Consider the following 27,311-nt stretch of genomic DNA (forward strand, 5'->3'; position numbering starts at 1 on the left):
TGGTGGTGGTGGTGGGGTGCTGGGGATGTGGCTTAGTGGTAAAGCACTCCAGGGTTTAATCCCCAGTGCCACCCCCCAAAAGAAATTCATATTGAATAATGCTACTTTAAATAGACATCACTCCTGCTTACTAACTTTAATGATGATCATATTGAAACTAATCCCAGAGAACGAAGTCCGTTCTCCTTCCTCATTTTGCACTTAAAATTGTGCCTGACTTGAGAAAATACTTAAGCAGCTTTTCACAATTTGCTTCAATGTTTTCTCCTTTGTCTCTGATGTGAGAATGTGCATTTTCAGCTAATGACTTTGGTGTCATGTAGACAAATATTTAGGATTTCCTTAATTTGTCCATATATGCCCCTTGTATATGTTGCTTAGCCTCTTTCCTGAGACTTACTAATCCCATTCCAGACAAAAATGATTGAAATCCTTTTCTTGGAATGATGACTGTAACAAATAAAAATACCCTGTGTATTTCAAAATTGCTAGAAGAGTAGATTTTTAAAGGTTTTCGCCATACACACAAAAAAAGATGAGTGTGAGGTGATGAATTTGTTAATGAACCTGTTTCAGTCATTCCACTTTGTAAATATTATTCAGACATGTTGTTCTCTGTAAGCACATGCAATTGTTATTTATCAATTAAACATAAATTAGATGATTTTAAAAGTTTTTAAAAATCTCTAACAGCGAGGTCATGAAAACTAAAAGAAACACTGTACAGAGAGCATCTCTGTAGCATACAGTATGTTGTATGTAAATGAGGACAATAAATAGCCCAATCTACCAGGGTTCTTGAAAGGATTAAAAGAATACCTATAAAAAAACTCCCCCAAAGAAACAAATTTGTTGAAAAATATAGTCTATTGCCAAGGGTGTGAAGAAATAGGCCACCCTATTATATTGTAGTCTGTTCCCTAAAAACAACAGTTCAACTTAGTTTCTACCATAAAATTTGCATACCAGCATGACACAGCATGTACAAACACGAATATTGCAACACTTTTAATAAACTGGTAAAAACTGGAAACCACCTAAGTGTCCATCAATAGGTATAAAAAGGTGCTTACCTTTTGGTATATAAGTTCTATGAAACAACGAAAAAGACTGAGGTAGATCTATATGTACTAACCAGAAAAACTTCAAAAAATAAAGTTGAATTTAAAAAAATAAAGTATAGTGAGCATTTGGTATGATACCTTGTATGTTAATGCACACAGCCACATACAGCAGTGCTGTGTATTTTTAATTGATATATGTGTGTGTGTGCATTTTAATACACAAAAATGTAAACTTTCTTAAATTTTTAAATTCTATTTTTAAAAAACAAGGAATTTGTGTATACATTTTATCTGTGAAATTCAACTTTTAAAAATTGCTATGCGCAATAACTGGCCCCAAGACATTGTGTCCTGCACAGCACCTGATGCTCTCTCTACAGCTAAGGACTGTTATAGAGAAGCATATTTATTTTCTATTGCAAATGATCAAAATTTAAGCAGAACTCGTCCTCGACAAGAAAGCAAAGCTCTGTTAAGCCTAATTGTCTAGGAGACACGTTAGGTTACAGATTTTTCTTTGAAACAGTTTCTTTAATGTATAATTCAGATTCTCTGAGCCGCTTATTTTTATCTCTATTTGGGGAAAAAAAACAATGCTTATTTTTAACTCAAGGAACGCTGTGCTTTTTCCCCTTCTTGAGTTTTTTCAATGAATCTTTGATCTCCTTGTTTCGCAGACTATAGATGATGGGGTTCAGCATGGGGATCACTGCTCCGTAGAACACGGATGCCACCTTACCTTTGTCCTGTGAGTAGCCAGCACTAGACTGGAGGTACGAGAAGAGGCCAGAGCCGTAGAAGAGGATCACTGTGGTCAGATGGGAGGCACAGGCGTTGAAAGCCTTTATCCGCCCCTGGGTCGAACGGATCTTCACGACGGCAGCAATGATGTGGCCATAGGACACCAACACAAGAAGAGCTGAGGTCCCACCAACTGCGCACACCACGAGAACATTCAACACCTGGCTGAGGAAGGTAGGGGAGCAAGACAAGGCCATCAGGGGTGGCAGGTCACAGAAAAAGTGGTTAATGACTCGCAGTCCACAGAAATGGAGCTGGAATATGGAGCTGGTTTGGACCAGTCCCGTGAGGAATCCTCCCGCATATGCTGTCATGGCCATCCTCACACAGATGGCAGGTGACATGAGGGCTGGGTAGAGCAGAGGCCTGGAGATGGCAGCATACCGGTCATATGCCATGGCGGACAGGAGACAGCACTCGGTGCCTCCCATCCCAATGAAGCAGAATAACTGAGCAGCGCAGCCCGCAAAGGAGATGGTCCTTCTGCTCCCGGAAGAAGTCCCAGAGCATCTTAGGGGCTACAGAGGAGGTGTATGAGATGTCCACAAAGGACAGGTTACCCAGGAAGAAATACATGGGCGACTGGAGGTGTGGATCCATCCTGATCAGGACCATGAGACCCAGGTTTCCAGCCAGAGTCACGAGGTAGATCCCCAGAAACAACAAAAAGAGGACAACTTGCAGTTGTGGATGCTCAGAAAATCCCCACAGGATGAAATTGGTCATGGTGCTGACGTTCTCTCCCACAGCCATGGAGCTGCTGCCTTCAGAGCCCCAGAGGGAGATTCCTGGGGCAAGGAAAATCCAGGTGAAGAAACCATTTTGCTCATGGAATCATAGATTCCCAGAATCAGAGGACACACTGTGAGGCAAATGTCCTGTCTGTGCTGCAGAATTACCCTCTAGAGCAAGAGAATGTATTGGGTCTCTCATGGAGACAATTGTCACCCTATCAACATTGTATTTGTTTATATAAAAGCGGCATGTCCCTGAATAGACCCTCTGCCATTTTTACATTCTCTGAATCATCACCTTCTTTGTCAATAGCACCAGCTTCCTGAAGGGATTTGTTAATGGTACTTGGGCCAAATACTCCTGTTTTCAGTTGCCCCAAACATTGCAGGCCGATTATAAAGTCAGTCAGATTTAGACTATCTGATCTTTTGTTCTCATGAAAAGAAATATCTCAAAACTCAAAACACTTAGAAAGGCGATTTGGTGTTTCTTATCAGGGTAGTTTGTTCTGACCAGCTTTCATGGGGTCATGATGTCCCTCCACGCTCTTTTGAGCAGTGGAGCAAAGTACACAGATCTGGGGAAACCTGGCATCCCCACTGGACATTAAAAAGGGGCAGGGGAAAAACAGGTTCAACGCTGAGAAACCCTAATGCTCATCCTGCCCAATCGGTACCCACCCACCAAACCTCTTGCGTTAGTATTTGGTAGAGCTAGACATTGATGATGTAGAAATTAACACATCATTATTATTAAGTTCAGACTGCTCAACACAATACATGGGACAGGCAGAAAAACAGGTCAATATCAGCAGAGCATGAGCAATATGCTAAGAGAAGTATGTACACAGTGTCCCTGAGCCGAGACACAGCAGGTGGCGTTTTCAGAGAGGATTCCAAAGACGAGTAAGGAGATACCAGGATTAGAATTCAGGGTGTGGAAGGGTTGAGAAGTGGTTCAGAGATCTTTATATTAAATGAGGGAGAGGAGAGGGAAGCATTTGCAAGAATCCAGGAAAAGTGTTCGAGGGACATCAGAAATACCAACAGAACAGAGGCACAATGTAAATGGGATTAAGAGAAGACAAAAGAGGTGAGTGCAATGGTAATCCCAGCAGCTCAGGAGGCTGAGGCGGGAGGATCATGAGTTCAAAGCTAGCCTCAGCAACTTAGTGAGACTCTAAGCAATTTCGTGAGAACCTGCCTCAACATAAAATATGAAAAAAGGGCTGGGGATGTGGCTTAGTGGTAAAGTGCCACTAGGTTCATTTCCTGGAATCAAAGGGAAAAAAAGAGAGAGAGGGATGAAGTAAGCAAATAAAACTAAATGTGAAGTGTGAAGTCTATAAAGACAGGCAGTAATGTAAGTACAGGGCACACAGTGATGGGGGTGTAGCCATTGTTTTCATGCTCCTGCCTCATCAGCGGGTGCAGTGGAGAGTAGAGCCTGGGTCAGGAATGAAAAGACCTACATTCAGTGCTCATCATTGGCTAAATCATAAAATTAGTTCTTTTTCTCCCCAAAAGTTTGCATTTGTTATTTTCAACAGTTAATCCTCACGGTCAGTGGAACGGTCCTATTATTGTCCCCATTTTATGGTGGAGGGAAATCCTAAGAAGAGATGTAAGAATGATGTGTCAGCTTGTGCAAGGCCCCAGAGCTGGTGAGTCATGATGCAAGGACCAGCGACCAGCTCTATGTGATGTTCAAACCTTGCTTTGGGGAGGACACGCAGGAGGATCATGTGAAGATGTTGCATCAATGGAAAATAAGTGGTGGAGGTTCTGAGGCCATGGAACTATAAACAAATCAGTATTAAAAGGAAATGTCTATGGGACATAATCCATTTCTATGTACTTACCTTCAGATGATTCTGGTAAAAATAACCAGGCTATTTATGTAGCAATCATGCACAATAATTGGCAGCTAGCTTTTATCATACTCTAAAATGTAATAAAGTAGAAATCATAGATTCTTGGAGATAAGATAGAAAAGAATCATAATGAATCTTGCTAGAAAATGTGTAGAAATGTTGGGGGGGGGTGTCACCAATTGCTCTGCTCTGATCGCTTTGAACTTGCAATCCTCCTATCTCAGCCTCACCACCTGCTAGGATTATAGGCATGCATTACCACACCCAGATCTTCTATGTTTTCTTAGCATAAGCTCTGGAAGGGCATTATAACCTCAGTGCTTTTTACAGGTAATGGTACATGGTAGACTTGAAACAATATTCTGAATGATTTCAATTTGAAATTCCAAAAAATTACATATTACAGACAAAAAAACTATTGAAGTTATGAAAGATCAGCAAGTTATTGAGTGTTTGGGCTAAGATTTAAACTCTCAGTTCCTTGACTTTAGAGCCTGTTCTCTTTCCTAAATGCTAGGAAATCACCTGGCCTTGGGTCTGAGCAATTGGTAGGACTATATTACAGATACGACTGCAATAGATATGATCCTTCTCCCATTCCAACTGACTGGTTAGGACAGATGCTACAGGACCTCAGTTTTGAACATGACAATGGAAAGTTTTCTTACCTCAATCTTTCCAAGGCTGTTTACATTGCAACAGGTTCAAGTATATACCACGATAAAGAGGAATGTGGTAATTCCCAAACAAATAACGCAGTTGAGGTACAGTGTTTATTGTAATTCAGATGATTTTGTAGGTCTGATGAAGGAAACCTGGAAATACTGAAGTGAGACAGGGAGATGCTATCTACACCGATCACTAGCCCACCACCACCACCACCACCTGTCTGGGTGCCCTGCACATGACAGATGTCCAATGAGTATTATGTTCACTGGCTAAATAGTTATTATAGAGACACTGTAAACTTGCCCTATTCCAAGACCACTAGACTTGGCTGGTTTTAAGTGATGTCCTGATGTCTGAAAAATTCAGAGAATATATCTCAAATATTGAAATAATAAAATATCAGAGCTAGAAGCCAGGTAGGCTCAATTTTCCATTATAGATAATAAAACTAATGCCAAAAGAGACAGAGTGAACGTCTGTACAGTGGATTGGTACCAGAGGTGATGACGGAATCAGTATCTCATTCTTTAGTAGTTCTTTCTGCTCTTCCTCATTCTAAAACATGGAGTCTCAAAGGTAACTAAAGAGGACTCAAAGAAATGCAATCTTTTTTTGAAACTTCAGACACACTCATGCTCACACCCATGAATCTACAATAGCAAAGAAAACACTAGGTGGAATGTTAAACAATGTTGATTCAAGGTCTCATTTCTCCTACTTTTTTTTTTTTTAACTATGTGACCTTTGGAAAAATAATTTGGCTTTCTGAATCTTAATCTTCCTAACCTCTGTATATGCAACAAGGGGATTACTTAGACTAGTGTTCTCTAACTCACATATTCTGTCCAATTTCTATTTGTAAACAATAGGAAACTTTTCAAGAAACAAAAATCTCAGAATTCTATAATGCAAAATAGGTGAAATCCAGCTCCTTTCAATAAGGTCAGAGCAGTACTGTAGAGCGTCTCAGCATCTTTACTGCTTCACCTTCGCCACCTTCAGAGGCCTCTCTACTCTGCCATTCTATGATTTTAGGATTCACTAGTAACCAGTGTGAGAAAGAGAGAAGGGGAGACTCACCTACAACACCTAATATTCTGAGCTTCAGGTAGATAACTAAGAACAGACTCTTGGAGCAAGAACAAAACCCATCTCTGCGAACACCTGGAGCCCTGGTCTTGACCAAAAGGGTAAATAAGGTTTGGATGTAGCCACCAAGAGAAGGACTCACTGGGGCTTTAAAAGAAAGCCAGTTCTCTCCCAGGTTCCACTCAGTCTCTGTGGGTAGTTGGGTAAGGTATGTCCCAGAGAGCACCAGTGGACAGCTTGGCTGGCTGCCTGGGCTCAGGAGTAAAGAGGCCAGCTTTGGGCAAAATTGATTTCCATTGGCCCTGCTTCCATTATATTCCTGGCCCCTGATTTGGTTCCAAAAAGATCTCCCTGGAGTCAATGAAATCCAACACTTGTTTTTTGTTTCCAAGATAAGTAGCAATTTCAGACAATTGTTTTGCCCTTGTAAAGCCATGGACATTTTAAAGAACCTCTCTGAGTGACTCCAAGGGTAGAAACTAGAACTAGGTGAGAAAAAACTTGGTGGGGGGCAGTTAGGGAAACAATAGCACAGCCTAAAAGGTGAATGTATGTCCCAGAAAGAAGTAGGTTCCTCATCATTGGAAGTGTGCAAACAGAGATAGTTCACTTGACCATGAAGGGGTTTAAGATTTAAAAGAGAATCTGAATTAGGTGACCTTATACGCTCCTCAAAATCCTGGGATTTGGCAGAGCGCAGTGGCACATGAGTTAAATCTCAGCGATTTGGGAGGCTCAGGCAGGAGGATCTCAAGCTCAAGGCCAGTCTCAGCAATTTAGTAGGGCCCAAAGCAACTTAGTGAGACCCTGTCTTAAAACAAAACATAAAAAGGGCTAGGGATATGGCTTGGTGGTTAAGCACCCAATTGCCTGTACTATTCTGGGGTGGGGAGGAAGAAGATTCTAATTTGGTGAAATCAAGAGAAAGAGGAAAGGGCCTAGACAGGTGCTAACATTTTTTAATTCTGGGGACTGGGCCTCTTGTACGTTTTATTTCATAATGTCCTCAAAGGAAAACATTCTTAAAGCCACTTTTAGATAAGAAGGAATGTGGGAGAAGCTGCTTGCCACAGGTCCCAGAGATCTCCTGGTAAAGCTGGAATCTGAACTAAGTTCCTCCAGCATCAAAAGCCCATGCTCAGTCCTGCACATGCCACAACAGCCTGAAAAATGATGGCAATAGGGGAAAACAACAATCACACGACAGCCCTTGTCTTTCATTTTTTTTTTTTGACAGTAGAGTATATTTGGACATATTTATACAAATATGGATTATATCTTATTCTAATTATGATGCCAGTCTTGTGGTTGTATATGATATGATGATTCTTTTTTTTTCTTTTTTTTTATTGGTTGTTCACAACATTACAAAGCTCTTGACATATCATATTTCATACATTAGATTGAAGTGGGTTATGAACCCCCAATTTTACCACAAATGCAGATTGCAGAATCACATCGGTTACACATCCACAATTTTACATAATGCCCTATTAGTAATTGTTGTATTCTGCTACCTTTCCTATCCCCTACTATCCCCCCAGCCCTTGTCTTTCAAAAGATCTCTGTGTTGGGGGGCGGGTGGTGTTTAAAAGAAAAATAGCCTCTTGTTGTTTGACTAGGGTCAGATTTCCCCCGTATACAGGCATTGTTTTTGACCTATCAAGTATTCAACTGGAAAAGAGCTAAAGTGTACTTGTGTGTCTTGGGGAGGGACACAGAAGGAAGTGGGCATTGTGTCAACCAAGGCGACACTGGGGCTTCTTTCAAGGATCTGTGAAAGGCGGCAGCCACACCCTGTTTGTGTTGGCAGCAGTTCAAATTGCATCCAGATGAGAAAAATCGAATGCAGTTTCCTTCTCCACCCACAACCCCACCAGCCTCTCCTCTGCCAGGCCAGAGTCGCCTACTGTGGTGCCCAACAATCACACCCCTCCTCCAACCCCAGCTCTTGGTGCTACGCCTACATTCTTGGGGTCTCCTAAGGCTTGATGCTGGGGGAAGGATCACCATGGTCAACCCAGTAGTTTGTATGGAATTAAATCTTTTCTAGGAAAAGAATAATTAAACCCAAACCCCATACCCAAACAAGCCTCAGGTTTTCCTCTTCTTATTGAGTGACAGGTACAAGGATGGGGTACCAGAAGATGGTGGTGCTTTATAATCCCTGCCTCCCATCTTCCCTCCTTCAGAAAAGATTCTCTGGTGTTTCTTAGAGATTTAAAACCTTGTCAGTAGAATCAAGGAGGCCTTTTCTTGTGCTATCTCCACAATTTGTGCAGAGGGTTGGTCAGGCAATTTTAGCCTGCTTGTTTTTACGGTTAACCACAGTTTTCTAACTGGTCTTTTGTTGGTGGTGGTGTTGTTAGTGCATTTTAATTACACCTGATAATGGGTTTCATGGTGGCATATTTGTACATGCAAATAACCCTTGCTGATCTTTTTTCTTTTCTTTTCTTTTTTTTTGCCTTCAGACTCTCTCCCATCCAGTCTATCCTCCTTAAGCTGCAGACAGCCTTCCCCAACGTACTCATCCAGTTGTGTCATTCATTCCTTCCTAAAAATGCTCATTAGTTTGTTGTTGTCCTGATTCTCAAAGACTCAACATGCAGTGATGACTGGGGATATCAAAGAGAAAAAATGACAAGATCCTTGGGTGTGGCAAGAAAGATGGCAGGTCTGGTCTTCCCAGCGCAGTTTCAATAGAATGGTGAGAGTGGATGGAGCCCATCAGTCTTAAAGAATATCTGAAATCAGGCCTTGGAGGGAATTCAAGTAAAGCCAGGTACTAAAGAAAGCCATAGGCCCATTTACCAGTGAAAGAAAAGAGGAAAATGAATCACAGGTACAGTAGTTGGCAATGTCAAGTGAAGACCTTCTTGAGGTTGGGGAAACTGGATCTGAGGCAAAGCTCACAGAGATGGAAACTCAGGTTCTCAGCATTGGTTATTCACCAGAGTGATAGACATCAGATGGGCATGAGTGATAGGAACGTGAAGGTGAGGGAATAATTCTATAGGCTGGGCCTACGTGCTGGCCTTCCACATATTTTCGTTTAAAAAGCATTTGCCCCAAGGCCATTTTGGCCCTGCTCTGCCTTAAGTCAATAGATGTTACATTCCTTAACACACAGCCTGAAAGGACACCTTAGTGATCTTTACACAGACTAGACTCCAAGATTCAGGAAGACAGGATAACAGAAAGCAAACCCTGTCAATCATGAAATCTGTAAGAAGGAATTTCTAGTAAGGAACCAATCAGCATGGGCCAAAGTGACCAAGGGTTACCTTTAGATCTTCAGCGTGCCATTTTAATCTCATTTTAATAATAAAATTCCCACCCTTTGGGTTTCACTTGAGTACCTATAGGTAAAATCATGCTCAGTAGGGACTGAAAAATCTGATACAATCCTACTGTCAATCAAAAGTTGAGAGGGGGTACCTGGGCAGGACTCTCTAGAGACTTCCTAAGACCCTCATATAGAGGCAGGTGCAGTGGCGCACACCTGTAATTCAGCAGCTCAGGAGGTTTAGGCAGGAGGATCATGAGTTCAAAGCCAGCTTCAGCAACTTAGTGAGACTTTGTCTCTTAAAAAAAAAAAAAAGGCTAGGGATGTGGCTCAGTGGTTAAGCACCACTGAGTTTGGCCAGTTAAAAAAAACTAAGGCTGCCTAAGAACAGAGGCCAGTGATCATGGGAAGAGCAGGACCCCAGGATCAGAATGAGGTAGGTTTAGAGTAGGAGGAAGTGACATGGAGGATAAAATCACAGGCTATTACACTTCTGCTTAAAAATGGTCTTGTCTGTCTTTGTAAATTGCTGTTTTAATTCACTGAAAATAGCATGAGGCCGGGTGTAATCCCACCTGTAATCCCCGTAACTCAGTGGTCTGAGGCAGGAAGTTAGCAAGTTTGAGGTCAGCCTAGGTAACTTAGTGAGACCTTAGTCTCAAAATAAAAAATAAAAAGGGCTGGGGATGTATGTAGCTCAGTGGTATAGTGCTCCTGGGCTCAATCCCCAGTACAAAAACAAAAAGAAAAAAAAAAAAAACCAAACAAACAGAAAACTTGTTTATTTATTTTTGTGGTACTGGGAATTGACCCCAAGGGCACCATATCTTTTTGTTTTGAGACAGGGATTTGGGCTTGCAGTCCTCTTGTCTCAGCCTCCCACGTTGCTGGGATCACAGGCATACACAACCCTCCTGGATCATTTATTTATTTTGCTGGATCCAGGGAAATTGGGAGAAAGTGTTCTCTGAAATTTCTTTCTGAGTCTTAGAATAGATCTATAAACCAGCGTGGTGAAACCCACAAAATAGTTGCCCAACCACATCTGTGGGGCATCTGTGACACTCTGCAGACTGTGCCTATTGTCGATTCTTTGAAGAGACTCTTGATTTTCTGATCCCCTTCTGGGAAGCCACAATGCCACAATGTCCCCCTGCTGAGGGAGCCCACCCCAAGCTTTTCTTTTTAAAGCATTTCTTTAAAAAGCCTTTTTTTGGGGGGGGACCAGGAACACCACCGGCAAATAGGAAGCTATTGGGAATCCTGCGTTCAGTGGGCTCTCAGACGTGGCAACACGGAGCTGCCCCCTAAAACTCTGTTGCAACTTGGGAAAAATACAAACACTTTAAACTCGTTTCATCTTAAAAGCAGCATTTTGTTGGCAGGACTCAATTTTAAAGACAAGAGGCAGCTGTTATTGGAGGCAGGCAGTGGGTTGAGTGTTTACTGGAGAGGATGCCCAGCTGAGCCCAGAAAGGCCTTGTCTATGGGAGGTCATAAAAATCCAGTCAAACAGAAGATACTTTGTTGTATGTTAATGTTGATGGTTCGGGAGGTGGGAGGGGAAGAGAGGAGGAACTACAGGGTATCAAGCATTTGGTTGTTCAGTTGACTTTTAGTACTTAAGTACTTAGTACTGAAAATATAACATTCATCTTGAAATTCTCTCAGCCAGGAAAGGCAAGAGAAATGTATACATTTATTTTGTTTATATATTCTTTCCGTGCCCTGCCTATGTTATATCTTTGATTGAGGTCTTAAGATATTAGTCTTCCAAGTTGATCACCAATGGTTTGGGGACCACACCCAGCATGGCTCATTCATTTATGGCTTCTCTTCAATACCAATGTTCAAGCTCAGAATTGCAGGAAACGTATCAAGATTGACTTCACCTCACTGTGATGATGTCATTTTGCCCTGCGTTTTTCAAGTAATACTTATTTAGCCCTCTATGTTTAAGGGCTCTCGGACAGGCCTGGGGACATCCAGAAAGATAACTCAGATGGTAAATCAGATTCCCTGGCTTTATACTATCTTGACCTCTCCTCCACCAACTCAAAATTGCACTGCCCCAAGCCACATGGTTTGGTGGCCCCATTGTTAGACCTCACCCTAATGGGGAAACAGCTTAAATTTCAAACTCTGACATTGCTCTTCACCAAAACGTCCCATTTTTCTGTTTTGCAATTGTCAATGAATCTACTTCTGGTTTTCATGACTTCTTCTTCTTTTAGACCTTCCCAAATGTCTGGACTCATCATCATCCCAGCCCTAACTGATTCCTATCACCATCTCTCACATTTTCTTCTCCTTTTCCTGGTGATGTCCATAAGCTTGGTCAGGTTGCCTGGTGCTGAGAGCCATAGCCAAGTAGGAATGGCTCGTGATTTTGTGCCCAGCCAGACTGCGGCAGCCTGGGCTTACTGTTTAAATGTGGCCCCTTATCTCACCCAGGCATCCACTGCCTGGTGACAGTCCTAGGCGCCTCTTGGGGATTCCACTATCATATTTTCCAAAGCCACCCCAGGATCTCCTTTCCTGACACCCTCAACCAGACATGATTTCTCTCTTCTAAGCTGTCATAGCTTATGCTAACCTCATGGCTCTCATCTCTCAGCCTCAGAAGAGCTGGGTCTACTTGAGCCATTTCACTTTCACATCTCTTCGGATTGAATTCATTCATCATTTTATTTTGGTGCCCAGTACACAGGGCCTGGGGTACCTGACATCAAATAGATGTCCAGTGACTAGTTCTTGAATTAAATGGGACAACTTTTCAACAAAGAAACTTTTTTTTTTCCTTTTTTCTCTTTGGTGTTGCTGGTGATTGAACCCAGAACCCCACACATGCTAGGCAAGCACCCTACCCCTGAACTACACACCTGACCAAAGGAAAAACAAAAATTGTTTTTGAACCAACAGTTTCATCAGCTGCAAATTTGGAAGGAGTGGTTTAACAGAAAAAGCATAATAAAATGTGCAATGAGTGTTATTAGTTTTCTATTGCCGAAAAATTGCATTGACATACATTTAGCAGTTTAAAACAGTAGACACATATTCTCTCATAGATCTGTAAGTCATAAGCTCAGCACAGCTTAGATGGGTTCTTTGCTGATGACATTCCTCCTGAACAGAGTCAGAAAGGACACAGGGGTTGTTCGAGGGCCAAACTCAAGCAGCATGCCATCCTGTGAAGTAGGAAGGAAGGTAATTTTACTGTCATCTTTGCAATGGAAAGTCATAGCTTGAAGTTAGTTGGAAAGTTTGTCACTTTCTTCCTGGAGATATTTTTCTTATTAGTCAGAATTTTTAGTATTTTTTGAAAATTTATGTATGTTATATCTTATATATTTTTATATTTATCTAAAGCTAAAAGGGATGAAGAAGTTGTGGGCCATCAGGATGAAGAGAACTTTTGGGGCAGAGCACAGAGAAATTTATCCAACCTCTATCAGACATGCATTTTAAAATACTTGTAGAAATAATCCCATCTAAAGTGAAAACTATTTAGGAAAATGTAGATACTATTTGGGTCATTGTGGAAGCAGTGCTAACATTCTGTCCCTTTGGATGACACTTATGCACATCTGTGCCTGTCCCTCATCTGTGCCTCATTTGCTAGGTTAAGTTGAGCTTCTGCTTCCCCTCACCCATAAGGTGAGGGGCAGATGGGTATAATTTTTAAAGCATTACACACGTGAAAGTCTGTACAGCACTGTCACTACTCAGACCCTGGCCCTGTCTATGAACAGTTATGTTACTGCAGAATCTTGGCATGAGCCTCCCTCTACTGGTTAATGAGAGCCTAACAGGGTTTCACATTTTGATGTCTCCTAGTGACAGTGACAGATAAAAGAGACATAGAAGACTTAATTCCATTTTATATGCCATTCCATATTCGTTGGCTAATTTAGGCTTCTTCATAGTTATATGATGTAATCTTGACAGTCAATAGGTAACCCAAGTTGGTTCAAGTCAGGCTACTTGTTTTTTGATTTTTGTTTTTTTCTTGAGACAGGGTCTAAGTTGCTTAGCACCTGGCTAAATTGCTGAGGCTGATCTTGAATATGCAACCCTCCTGCCTCAGCCTCCAGAGCCACTGGGATTATAGGGCATGTACACCACGCCCAGCTTCAAGCCATGTTTTAAATTTCAAGGGGATCTACGTTCAATCTCTTCATTCCTACTTCTAACCCAAGGGGCTGCTCCTCTCTTCTTCCTTCCTTCCTCATTTGGCTCTGTGCCAAGATATTTCCTCTTGGTGACATCTGGTCCACGTCATAGCACAACAGAAAGGGGGTTGCTGAAGCCCCAGCTATATTGGTCAGTTACGGCTCTACCAAAGCTTGAGGTCTGAGACGGTGCAAGGTTACAGGGATCTGACAAGGATGTTGGGCTTGAACATTTTACCAGGTCTCTTAGTTTAAGTGTGTCCTCTTCTGTTGGTAAAGGAAAGAGCAGTTTCATTTGTATGTGATTCACTCAGAAACAGAGAAGTGCTATTATTTTGTTTGATTTAAATTTTTTCTTAGAACCTTGAATTTCCATGGCTTATGTCTTTTTTTTTTTCTTTCTTCCCTTTCATAACCAGATCTCTAAGGCATATCCAGCTCAGAAACGTGCCTGCACCATTTCTGAATGTCATCTGTGGTCCCATGTATGTTTGAGTACCTTCCTTTCTCCTTCCCACCCTTCATTTTCACTGCATTGAGATCCACTTTGCACAATATAAGATCCATCTGCTGAAAGTGTGTGGTTCAGTGGCTTCTAGTTTATTCATACTTTTGCAACCGTTGCCACTCTCTAATTTCACAGATTTTCATCAAGAGAAGCTCCACATCTATTAATACTTTATCCCCATTCCTCTCCACTCCCTCAGCCCAAGGCAACCACCAATCTCCCTTCTGTCTCTGTGGATCTGCCTGTCTTGAGCACTTCATGAAAATGGAGTAACACAGTAGGTGGTCCTTTGGGACTGGCTCTTTCATTTAGTGTGGTGCTTTTAAGGTCATCAATGCAGAGGGTGTCAGTACTTCACCGCTTTTTATGGCCAAATAATATCCTATTTTACAGGATGGTACAGAGGGACCAAGTCTCTCCATTTTGCTTTATCAGCTTTCAGTGCTCCAAGTCACCAGACCTCTGACTTATTCTTGGTATTGTCCCCTCAGGAGAGAACATATTTCCCTCTGGGAAAGATTTTATCTGTGTTTCACCACAGCTGGTCCCAACTGTCTTATTCTTTTTAATGATAATTCCAATATCTGAAGACTTTGGACATTTTTTTTTCTTCCTTGCGAGTTTTCAGTTATGGCGGCTTGATTCTGCATATTGTAATTTTTTTTTTACTATGAACCATTTTTCATTTGTTTACTTAAACATGATCTGGGAGAAAACTTACTTCCTTACACTGAGAGTATAGCCTTGTTGGTTTTCTGTACAGTCACCTTTGAGACCCCAGGACATACCCTCACCCTGGCCCATCACCACCCAGGGTGGTCTCCATAGCAGAAGCTTAGGGCCTGCTACTTCAGCTGGACTGTCCTCAAGAAAGACAGGAGGGCACTTGTTCTCTAGTGTCCTGGTTTCACTTCACTCCGGGATTACTTATTGCTCATTTCCATAAAGTAAATGGAAATACATATAAAAATGATTTCTATTTTAAAGCCAGCATTTCAATTATTTCAGACATGTTTTATTACCCTAGTGCCACATGCAGAAACCCTTGGCAAACTTCATTTTATTGTTCTCTTAACTGTATTTTCAATCCCCCTTTTTAAAAAATATTATTAGCATTTATTGCATATTTTAAGTGAGATAATTGTTGTCTTCAAGGTCTTTTAGGGCCTAACGTTGCCATTCTTCTTGCATTTTTTTTTAATCCCCATTTCCTGGTGTATTTTGAGGTTTGTGTAAATCAATTTTCATTGAAAGTTTATTTGGAAGAATTGTTTAGAGTCTGGGTTTACACTATCTCTTAAAATCCTTAAAAGAGAACTTGTAATTGGTTCTGGCTAGTTTGGACTTGAGGACACTTCCTACCTGGCACTGCTTTAAATTGTCACTGAACGATTCCGTGACCTCTATAGATAGCGTGAATTCAGACCATCAGCTTCCATTAGGGTGCATGGTCACATATTCTCAGTTTACTGAGATAGTCAATATTTTCTTTCTTGTGAAATTGAACTTTTCCTTTTAATTTCCTCTTGCACTGAGTAGTAGTCCCCTGGACTCTCAGATGCATGTCTAGGTCTCCTGTCAGACTTCAGAAGTCCCTGGCTTTGTCTCCCTGTTGCAAAGTTTCATGGGTCTGTCAGAAAACAGGCCAATATTTCCAGTGTGAAAAACATCTTCAGGGCTGCCGTTGCTTTCAAGATTCCTGATTTTACTTAATACACATTTGCATACTAAACAGTTTCCTTCTTTTCTGACCTGCTTAGAAAAGTATTTTAAGATATTTTCTAAAAATATATTTCATCAGCCAGGCACAAGGGCACATGCCTGTAATCCCAGCTACTGGGGAGGCTCAGATAGGAGGATTGCAAGTTTAAGGCAACTTAACAAGACCCTTTCTCAAAACGATATATGTAAATATTTTCAATATATATCTTTGTTTGTAGCATTGGGTACATTTATACTATCCAGTCTGCCATATTAACAGAAATGTAATTTTTCAATATATGGTGAGGGATTCCTTCTTTTCTTTTTATTTTAACTTTCCAAGGACTGGAGAGTACCATAAAAATTCCTTTGTTTATTCACTTACAAACAATCTCTATTTTTGTTCTAAAAATAAAATATAAAAAAAAATTCTAGACCAAACTCCTTATGACATATTTCCTTGGCAAAGATGTTAGGTCAAAATCTAAAATTACACTTCTCTCCACATTCCTGCCTCAACTGATTGGAATTTGCCTAGGCAAAGTCTGGAACAAAGTAGTCATTATACTGCTTGTGATGTAGTGCATGAGAAAGACCAACGACCTCATGTTCAGTCCCATTTCCTTTGGCCTGAAATCTGAAGTTCCAAAAGAATGTGCGAGGGTCAAAAACCAAAGAACTGAAGGTTGCTGCTTTATACAAATTGATATACTAACTGCCTTGTAGAGTTCTTGCTGGTGTAGGAGAGACAACTGTCAAGACAGAAAGCAGCCATGGGATTTACATGGCACTGAGCCAGTCCCAGAGTTAGATAGGTTGACTTGGAATTCTGCCATAGCATCAGTGAGAGGGAATCACATTAAATGCATTTCCCTTGCACAGTCTAGAATCTTCCAGTCAGCAGGGTCATTAGTCTACCAGACTTTGAATTAACAGTGGCCATGGAAAAACACTTTCTTCTTCTTACACCTCTTAATAGCATCTTTAATTTCCTTGTTCCTCAGACTGTAAATCAAAGGATTCAACATGGGAATCACCACTGTATAGAAGACTGATGCCATCTTATCATAGCCCAGAGAATCATCAGAGCTGGGATGCATATAGACAAAGAGACCTGATCCAAAAAAGAGAGTAACTGCTGTCAAGTGAGAAGCACAGGTATTGAAGGCCTTGGATCTGCCTTCCACTGAGCTGATCTTCAAGATGGTGACAATGATATAACCGTAGGAGACCATGATGACTAAGACAGATGTCACACCAAAAATCACTGATATCACAAACTTCATGATATGCAAGGAAAAGGTTTCAGAGCAGGATAGGACCAATAACTGAGGCAGGTCACAAAAAAAATGGTTGATGACATTTGGTCCACAGAAATTGAGCTGAAGTAAAGCACACAGTTGGATCAATGAACCAAAGCTGCCAGTTACATAGGCTCCCACCACCATCTGCACACAGAGAGTGGGGGACATGACGGCTGTGTACAGCAGGGGATTGCAGATGGCGGCGTATCGATCATAAGCCATGGCTGCCAGAAGACAGCACTCAGTCAGACCCAGGCTGGAGAAGAAGAAGTACTGCATGGTGCACCCCAGAAAGGAAATGGATCTGTGCTTCTGGAAGAAGCCTGAGAGCATTTTGGGGGTCGTGGAGGTAACATAGAAGAAATCTAAGAAGGATAAATTGCTGAGGAAGAAATACATGGGTGTATGAAGGTAGGGGTCCAACCTAATTAGGATGATGAGGCCCAGGTTCCAGACCACTGTTGAGAGGTAAGTTCCCAAGAAGACTATAAAGAGAACAGTCTTGAGCTTGGGAAAATCTGAGAATCCCAAAAGAATGAAGTTGATTGTTGTATTATTCCTTCCTCCAGTCATTATCTTGGAACTTCTTAAATCTGCAGAAAGGTTCTTGGGTTAAAAATGCACTATTTTAATATTATGGAACATTCTTATTTTAATATAGATTCATAGATTTAGACAAACGTTTATCAATATTCAAGCTAACCTTGATAATATAAAACTTATTTTTAAAACTATTGGAAATTCCATTTTTTACCTACTCTTAATAATTTGGGTTGTAGTCTTGCAATTTTTTTCCTATACACACAAACATAGAGATGTTGCCAAAATTCTGTCTAAAAGTTGATACCAATTTACAGTATTATCAAGATTTTCTGACAGTATTTCTTGCCGTCCTATTATCAACACAGCCTATATTATTTAGTATTAATCTTTGACAATATTACAGGTAAAAATTATTTCATTGTGTTTCATTCACATTTACTTTACTGACTTGCTCATATAATTTTTACATTTGTTTATTTGGTTATTCATTATTGATTTTAGGAGCTGTCTATTTAAAGAATGATATAATTCATTGTCCCTCATACCATGACAATTATTTTTCAAGTTCATAATTTATTATTAACATGGTTTACATTATATTTTACTGTACAGATTCATTTTATTTTTAGGTCCTGGCCTTGGTATTATACTGAAAAAGATTTATTCACATGATCCAATCGACTTTGACCCACATTTTCTTTTAGTTTGTTTATATTTACATTAAATTTTTGTTGGATATTTTAATAATTAATAGGAATTATAAATCTGAGATTTTGGTTTTGGTTTTCCAAATTGATTGCCACTCATCCCAACCCAATTAATTAAATGATTTCACTTTATGATAAAGCCATTTGTGGAATTCCTATTGTGCTCATTCTGCTTAGTTTTCTTTCTTTTTTCTTTTTATTTTTTGTGATACTGGAGATTTATCCTACATGGGCTTTACCACTGAACAACAACTTCAACCCTTTTAATTAGTTAATTTATTTATGGCTTTTTAAAAATTTGGTTCTTTTTAGTTATACATGATAGTTTTAATTTTATTTTGAAACAAGTTCTCACTAAGTTGCTGAGGCTGGTCTTTAACTTGAAATCTTCCTGACTTGGCCTCCAGGTGTGCATCACCACACCCAGCTATCTGTTGGATTTTAAGTCTGTCAGTTAATGTGCCATCTGTTCAGTCCTGCACCAAATTTTTAAATTTCTTATACTTTATTAATAAATTATAGTACTTTTTTTTTGGTACCAGGAATTGAGCCCAGGAGGGCTTATCCACTGTGTCATATCTCCAGCCCCCTTTTTTTAAATTTATTTTTTTAATATTTATTTTTTAGTTTTCGGCGGACACAACATCTTTGTTTGTATGTGGTGCTGAGGATCGAACCCGGGCCACACGCATGCCAGGTGTGCGGGCTACCACCTGAGCCACATCCCCAGCTCCCTTTTTAATTTTTTATCTTGAGACAGGATCTTTCTGAGTTGCTTAGGGTCTTGCTAAGGTGCTGGGGCTGGCTTTGAACTTGCAATTCTCCTTCCTGAGCATCCTGAGTAGCTGGGATTATAGGCATGTGCCACTGTGCCCTGCAGTACATTTTGATAGCTGTGAAACATTCTCTCATTTTTCCACATTGAGATCATTTTGATGGTTCTCATACTTATACCTTCGGATCTTTATAATGAATCTATAAAAGTAAATAAATATGAACTTACTGCATTTCTTTTTTTGCTAATTTGGGGAGAACTAACAAAAAATTTTCATTTTTCTGAGATGTCAAGTAAAATTATAGAAGAAATAACACCATGTTATAAATATAATATTAGGATTATTGGACTTGATGGAAGCAACTGAGTCTAGTGACACATACTGAGTTCCAAGTTCTGTCCCTGCATTGCCCTGACTGCTCTGTGCCTTCTGTTTCCTCACTGCAAAATACAATAAGTGTAGCTATTCTTCTTGCATCGAAGAGACTTTTTTGTGCTTAAAAGAGCAATAATCATGACAGTAAAACACATTGAAAGAAGAGTAATCTGATATTCTACATTATTAATGTGATTTTAATACTCAATAAAGAGGATTTAGGCTTAACCTGGAAAGAGAAGATCACACCAAATCAATACCATCTATCAGTGTACCCAGTTGGCCTCAGTAAGATTCAGACTGTATTCCGACAGTAAGATCTGAGTCACTTGCTGTATATGCTGGAACACCTTCAATAAGGACAGAAAGAGTCCATCAGCTTCATTTATAATGAATTTATATTTTAAGAAATTAAAAAAAAGATTCTTTGGATTCTTTGGAAACACTACCATACTATTTCCATACTATATTTTTCCTTGTCCTCGGGATACATTTGTTCTGGAGACCCTGAATCTCCAAGATTATTTTTGAGATCTTAGGAAAGGTTTTCAGTGAATTTGATCTGGTTTTGATCTTTGACTTTTTTTTTTTTTTTTTTTTTTTTTTTGGTACCGAGGATTGAACCCAATGAGTCACATTCCCAGTCCTTAGTATATTTTGTTTTAGACAAGAGTCTTGCCAAATTGTTTAGAGCCTCGCTAATTTGCTGAGGCTGGCTTTGAACTCACAGTCCTCTTGTCTCAGCCTCTCAAGCCACTGGGATTACAGGCATTCACCACCGAACCACACCCAGCTTGATCTTTCACATTTTTTAGTGAAAAGATTTTTTTTAAATGAATTTTTAATATTTATTTTTTAGTTCTCGGCGGACACAACATCTTTGTTTGTATGTGGTAGTGAAAAGATTTTTTAAATAAAAAAGTAGGAACAAATTAGAATGCATATAATAATACACTTTTTCTAATCTACTGATGAACAAGAGAAATTGAAATGAAAATATTTAGATAATGCCTGTTGCTGCTGCTGCTGATAATAATGATAATAATATCCAGTAGTTTCCCAGCATGGTGGAGCATGACTGACACCCCAGCAGCTCCAAAGGCTAAGGCAGGAAGACCCAAGTTCAAGGCCAGTGTTAGCAATTTGGCAAGGCCCTAAACAACTTATGAGACCCTGTCTCAAAAAATCAGAAAGGGCTGAGGATGTGGTTCAGTTGGGGATGTTAGATTGAACCCAGTATCCAAAAAAAAAAAAAAAAAAAACCACACCAAATAATACCCAGTAATCCCATTAATAGAGAATGGTTCTATAACTTGACAAATAGGAAGGCTATTTCATGCTGATTCCTGCAGTTATTTCTACTTCATTTCCTTCTGTGTTCTGCTTTTACTTCCCATGGTCCATTCAGGACTAAAGATATAGCCCAGAAAGGTAAAGAAAATGCAGCTCCTTCACTTTCCGTCAAGCCTAGGATGGAATCCTGCTCAAGTGCAGTTTAATAATCACCCATGACTTCAAGGGATTGACATCAGCAGCAGTCCAGCCTGAACACATTAAGGAACAAAATTACCATTCTTCTAAAGCTTTTTTTTTTATGATGGAAATTCACTGCAGAAACGATGTTTTCAGAGCCCCCATAAAAATAAAATGTATGTAAAAACAATTTTAGCATTTGAAAATAAAAACATAAAACCAGTTGTTCAATGTGGAAACACTGTTTTCTCTACTTTTGGAGAACTAACAAAGAGCAGTAATAAACTATTCATATACTTCAACCCGAGGGAACAGTATATGGTTCCAAGAGCTGTTGTAAACTCAGTTAAATTACAGATCATAATTCCACTCTTCTTGTTTTCTTTCTCTCTTAATATGACGTTATGTTTTCTAAATAAAATTTTATGTCCTATGAGCCAAATGGTTTGATTTAGTCCTCTTTCCTAATAAAGCCTAAATTAAATCATTATGTATTAGTCACAGAAATTGTTTGTTGTTTTGCAAACAATACAATTTTTGTGGAATACCTAACATCTGCAAGATTTGGCCAAGTAAGACTGTCACTTGGGAAGCAGCAGAAGGAAGATGAAATAAGTACTTTAAATAACTCTTGGAACAATTCATTATTGCTCTTTGTATATTTACAGAAAGACAAAGAAATAGGTGTTTTAATATGAAGAGATAAGTACACAATGTATAAAGTGTATCTTCTTGCCTACTCTGGAACTTTCTCTAATATGAATTTGGAATGTCTTCTTCTAACTCCCCAGTACCTGCATTTTTTTTTCTGATACAATAAAAAACTTATTGCTCTTATTTTACTTTTGAGTTTCCCCCATTAGACCTTAAGCTGTACTTTCAGGAAAGTATAAATTAAGAAACAATTTCATTAACACCTAATATGTCACTTATATATTGCTGTATAAAAAAAAAATCAGCTCAAACATATTTGCTTAAAACATCAGTGAGGGGCTGGGGTTGTGGCTCAGTGGTAGAGTGCTTGCCTAGCATGCTTGGGGCACTGAATTCTATTCTGAGCACTACATAAATGTAAAATAAAGATATTATGTCCACTTAAAAGTAAAAAATAAAAATAAAAAAATCAGTCAGTGATCATTTCTCATGATTCTCTTGGTTGACTGGATAGTATGTAAGCTAGCCTCCCTTTGGTCCCTCCTGTAGCCATGTACTCGGATGACTACACTGTCTAGTCAGATAGGGCTGGGAAGTCCAACACAACCTCCCACACTTGATTTGGGCTTCACCTGGGATGCCTGGAATGGCTAGGATGGCTGAGGTCCTTTCTCTCATAGTCTTTCACCCTCTATTCTTCTAAGCATCATTTCAGGATTCCAAGACAGCAAGCTTCAATTGCAAGTATTTATCTGACCTTTTCCTGCACTATACTTGTTGGTGTTTAGCCAAATTAGGCCATATGGGCAAACAAAGACTCAATCCGGTGGGGGACTATGAAAGGACGTGAGTACAGGGAAATACAGTTCACTGATGTCCATTATTGTCACAATGTACAGCATCTAGGTTTAAAGCAGTAGCTGAACTGAATGTTATAGGTACCTAATAAATGCAGTGAAATTGTAATTCATTCAACTACTTCTGGGAAGAATGTAGAGGAAGTGTTTTCTCTCTATAAAGGGAATTACTTTTTTCAAACAAACAGCCAAAGTGTCTTCAATCAAAAGGAACAATGAGACAATGTCTTGGGAACAGACAGAGCATTCATTGGTTGTTCTTGGCTTTTGAAATGGAGAGAATTCAATGTATTCTACCTCTTAGGAGGTCTAAGATGCAGTAGAGGTAGTTGATAATGTACTGGCCGTTGCCTATGTTTGGGTAGACGTTGGGAATATTCTCGAATGTTCTAAGAAAATATTCCTTTAACATAACTTCAAACACAAATATATTCGTCATAAATAATTCTGATATTTTACTAATTGCCCATTTACTACCTTCATCCTGTACAGTAATCATAATTTTTATCTTCCTAAGTCCTTTCAATGTGAGTGATGTTTGTCCTATTAATTATCATTATGGCCATTATAATATGATTATAGAAAACTTCGTCATTTTGATATGTGCCAGATACTAACTTAACCCTGGTTAATTTTCTTTACTCCATTCAGTAAATGGAGAAGAAAATTCAGTGTGAGACCTTTCAAAATACTCTGAAGTGCCTGGCAATTCCAGTGCCCAGTAATCCTAGTAATTCAGGAGGCTGAGGCAAAAGGATCAAAAGTTTGAGGCTAGTCTGGGCAACTCAGCGAGACCCTGCCTCAAAATTAAAAAGGACTGGGGCTGTAGCTCAGTGGTAAAGTACTCCTGGGTTCAGTCCACAGTACCAAAAAAAAAAAAAGGAAAAAGAAAGAAAGAAACTACTCTGCAGTATAACATAACAACAACCAGAGGTAACACTTATTTAGCACATAATGTATGCTAGATACTAGTGAATACCGCATGTGCAAATTAATTCACTTAATTATTACACAAAAGAAACAAGGAACGGAAGATTAAAAAGAAGTATGAAATTATATATGGTTTTTAAAAGTGCTCTGGCAAAAAGGTTGAAGAGAATAGGGAGTGTTGGGGAACAAAGCCTATTTCAGTTTAAGCAGCTGACCAGAGTAGACCTTGCTGAGCAGTGACAGATGAATAACAGCTTAAAGGAGCTGAGGGAGGGAGTAGTTGGTGGAAGAGCATTCCTGTAAGAGGGACAGGCTTTGCAAAGGCTGTTCAGATCAGACATGTCCAGAGATTGTAAGGATGGCTGGGGAGAAAAGAATAGGAGACAGACCAAGATAAAGAAGACTATTGCTGAAATCCAAATGAGAATTGATAGTGGCTTCATCAAAGAGCTTGCAGCCTCTCAGGGATTACAGACACCTAAAGAAATAATAACTAGGAAAGGAGATACATGCTAGTAGGATGAACATCAAAACAAGGCTTTCAACTAAAGATCTCCCAGTTCATGTTATTCATGATCCTTGATTAAAAGATGTGGAAAATAAAGGAGAGATGTTAGTATTTCATAGGAAGCATAACTTAAGGGACTTTGGGGTCAGATAGACCTGGTTCAAGTCCCACATCTCTGCTACCTCTTGCTTGTAGACAAAGCTGAGCTCCTCAAAGGCTCAGTTTCCTCATCTGTAAAATAGTTACATTTTTTGAGTGTCTGCCACACTGTAAGTTTGCAGAGGTGCTTCCTATAAAATTATTTCACAGCAAAATACTTTTAAAAAAATGCTTCCAGACTGGTGTGGTGGCAAAGCCTGTAATCCCAGCAACTTGAGAGGCTGAGGCAGGAGGATTCTGAATTCAAGGCCAGTCTCATCAACTTAGTGAGGCTCTGAGCAATTTAGGCCCTGTCTCTAAATAAAGTTTAATAAAAAGGGCTGGAGATGTGGCTCCATGGTTAAGCGCTCCTGGGTTAAATCTCTGGTACTAAATCAACATCATTATAATCATCATAATCATCATCTCCAATATCCTTCGTGGTTATCCTCATTACTGAAAGATGTCAATTACACTTTCATCTTATCCTGGGTTTCAAGCTCATGTCAAGAACAGACTTACTTGTTGAGATACCACTGGTTATTAAAAGCACTTAGTGAAATGAGAAGGACCTTTCAAAAAGTGATTCTAAGTATGATCCTGAATAAATATCAACCTCAAACTAGACTAGGACAAGGGTCAGAGGTTTGAATTGTATTGAGTGTGTGACCTTAACTAAGTTACTTAACATTTCCGAACTCTGATTTATTTACTTGTGAAATAGGAATATAAAGATTATTTGCAGGACTTGTGTCAGGATAGCATGAAGTCGCATATATAAAATGTTTTACAAAATTCCTTAGGAGATTGCTTTATAATGGTTACTAAATTACTATGAAATTATCTGGGACATAATAGGCTGTCTGTAAATGTTCCATTATTTGCTGCATCTCCATGACTCAATTTATACCCAAACTAGGGAATATTTATTTTTACTTTATTTATTTATTTATTTTTGCAGTACTGGTGATTGCTCTACCACTGAGCTACAGCTGCAGCCCTTCTCTTAAAATTATTGTTTTTGAAACAGAGTCTCTAAGTTGCTGAGGCTGGCTATAAACTTACAATCCTACTGCCTCAGCCTCCTGAGCTACAGCAATCACAGGTTTGCTCTACCACATACAGCAATTTTTTATCTTATATTATCCCAGAGACATTTTCACATATTAACAGTAATTAAGCTATTTCCTTCCTAATCATTAATATTAGTTCCAAGACTACAGCACTGCATATACTGAAACTGATATAGTTGTATTTTTCTATTACTTTAAGATAGAATAAGTATATACTTTTTAAACTCAAAATGTGCTCAATGTTTATTTCAAATGAATTGGGCATTGCATTATTGTGTATGAAAACCTTATGTATTCAGCAACAGATATTTCATTTCCACTCTCCTTTCCAACAACTGGGTGATTCTGGTAGTCTTATTATCTCTAGGCACCCAACAGAATTAAACATGGACAGTTTTAAAAAAATGTGGAGGATTAATAAGAACCTTTTGAAATAGTGTAGCCTTTTGGCTAAAAACTCAAGAAAACTGGTTCATTTATCTATTTACTCCACTGGACTCTGAGTTAAATTCTGGGACTAGGAAGGTACAGAAGGTGAATGCAATTTGGGGTGATGATTGAAGAAGCATCTACTCAATTCACTTCTGTGGAAAAGAGTATGACCGGAGATTTGCATGGTCTTTTGGCCACATCCCCATCCTGTCCAGACTCACATGCTCTTGGTCCTGGGGAAAGTCACTGGACACTTATTTTCTACCATCTTCCAAAAGAACGTTTCTATAGGAAGGTCTTTCTCTTCCAAACTCTGCTCTGTGCGTGCAATCTCCTGGCCATCCATGATAAGAGAATTTCTTCCAAAGAGGGTTCACTTAAATACCTCCCTAGTTCCAACATGTAAAGATAATAGCTAATTACGCTGTCCAGATAATTGTTCTCTAGTGTGATGAGAAAAAGTGAGAGATTTCCCCTGACAATTCCATTTCCATTTTATGAATACATCATTCAGAAAATGTTTTTAGACCAACGAATCACCAGAATAGGAATGCACCTTGTATATCATCTTAATCTGGAGACTTTCATCATGAATTGGTTTTGATGTCTTTTTTGTTACAGATAGAATGCTATAATGAACATGTTTTATTCAAAATGTTACCTATGCTTAAATTATTCATGAACTTAATCATAAATTAGAGTATTGATGGTTATATAATGTTTCACTTGAAACAATTCACCTGTTGGATTTTTTCTTTACAGGATTCTAAACGAAATCTAAATTTTTACTATGAAAGAACCCAATATGCAATTTCAGCACTTTGGAAATTTTCACAAATAAATTTCTAAAAAGGAGCTTTACTCTATTATTTCAAACACATTTTTCTAGCTTTCCATTTCGTTTTACTTATAATTTACCAACAATATGAAAATCTATTTTACACTGAATCTTATTGCTCAAAAATTTTTCCATTGATTTTAAGCAATGTTCTTCCCTGTACAGAGGCTAGATAAGTATTTACCTGTGTTTCTTTACTTGTTTTTTTTTTTTGTTGTTGTTGTTGTTGTTCTTGGAGTCACATTTTGTAACTACTCAAATGATCCAGAATTTACTTTAACTTGTGATGTAAGGGAGCTAATCTTTTCTTAAATAATTTATTTTTCAATAATTTACAACTTGTCTATCATATATTACGTATTAAGGTCATGAGCCAATTTGGTTTTAACGGTCTGTCTCTATCTTGAGAATTACATGCAGGATTCAAACTGTCATGTAATTTGCATTTACTTTTTTTTACCTTACACTATCTTTATTTTATTTATTTTTATGTGGTGCTGAGGATCGAACCCAGGGCCTCACATGTGCTAGGCAAGCGCTCTACCACTGAGCTACAACCCTAGCCCTGCATTTGCTTTTTTTTTTTTTTTTTGTACTGGGGATTGAACTCAGGGGCACTTAACCACTGGGTGACATCCCCAACCCTATTTTGTATTTTATGTAGAGACAGGGTCCTGCTGAGTTACTACGTGCCTCACTGATTTGCTGAGGCTGGCTTTGAACTTGCAATCATCCTGCCTCAGCCTCCCAAGTGGCTAAGATTACAGGTGTACACCACTGCACCCAGCTTGCATAAATTTTT

The 27,311-nt window shown here is 39.2% G+C and overlaps 1 protein-coding gene and 1 pseudogene across 2 annotated transcripts in view; both read right to left on the reverse strand.

Moving 5' to 3' along the window:
• Nucleotides 1–1,672: 1,672 nt before the first annotated feature.
• LOC308641894 (olfactory receptor 5A1-like) lies at nt 1,673–5,536 on the reverse strand (annotated as a pseudogene). Its single transcript has one exon. The product of its transcript is annotated as an olfactory receptor 5A1-like (transcript).
• An 11,294-nt stretch (nt 5,537–16,830) lies between these two features.
• LOC308641895 (olfactory receptor 5A2-like) overlaps nt 16,831–27,311 on the reverse strand; it is a gene marked incomplete at both ends in the record, with an annotated part of 114,313 nt that continues 103,832 nt past the window's right edge. Inside the window, 1 exon segment of the mRNA XM_081280473.1 lies at nt 16,831–16,962. Within this exon segment, the coding sequence (XP_081136599.1) occupies nt 16,831–16,962 (132 nt within the window).

This window comes from Spermophilus citellus (assembly GCF_964194105.1).
Source record: "Spermophilus citellus genome assembly, chromosome: 2".
NCBI classification, from domain to species: Eukaryota; Metazoa; Chordata; class Mammalia; order Rodentia; family Sciuridae; genus Spermophilus; species Spermophilus citellus.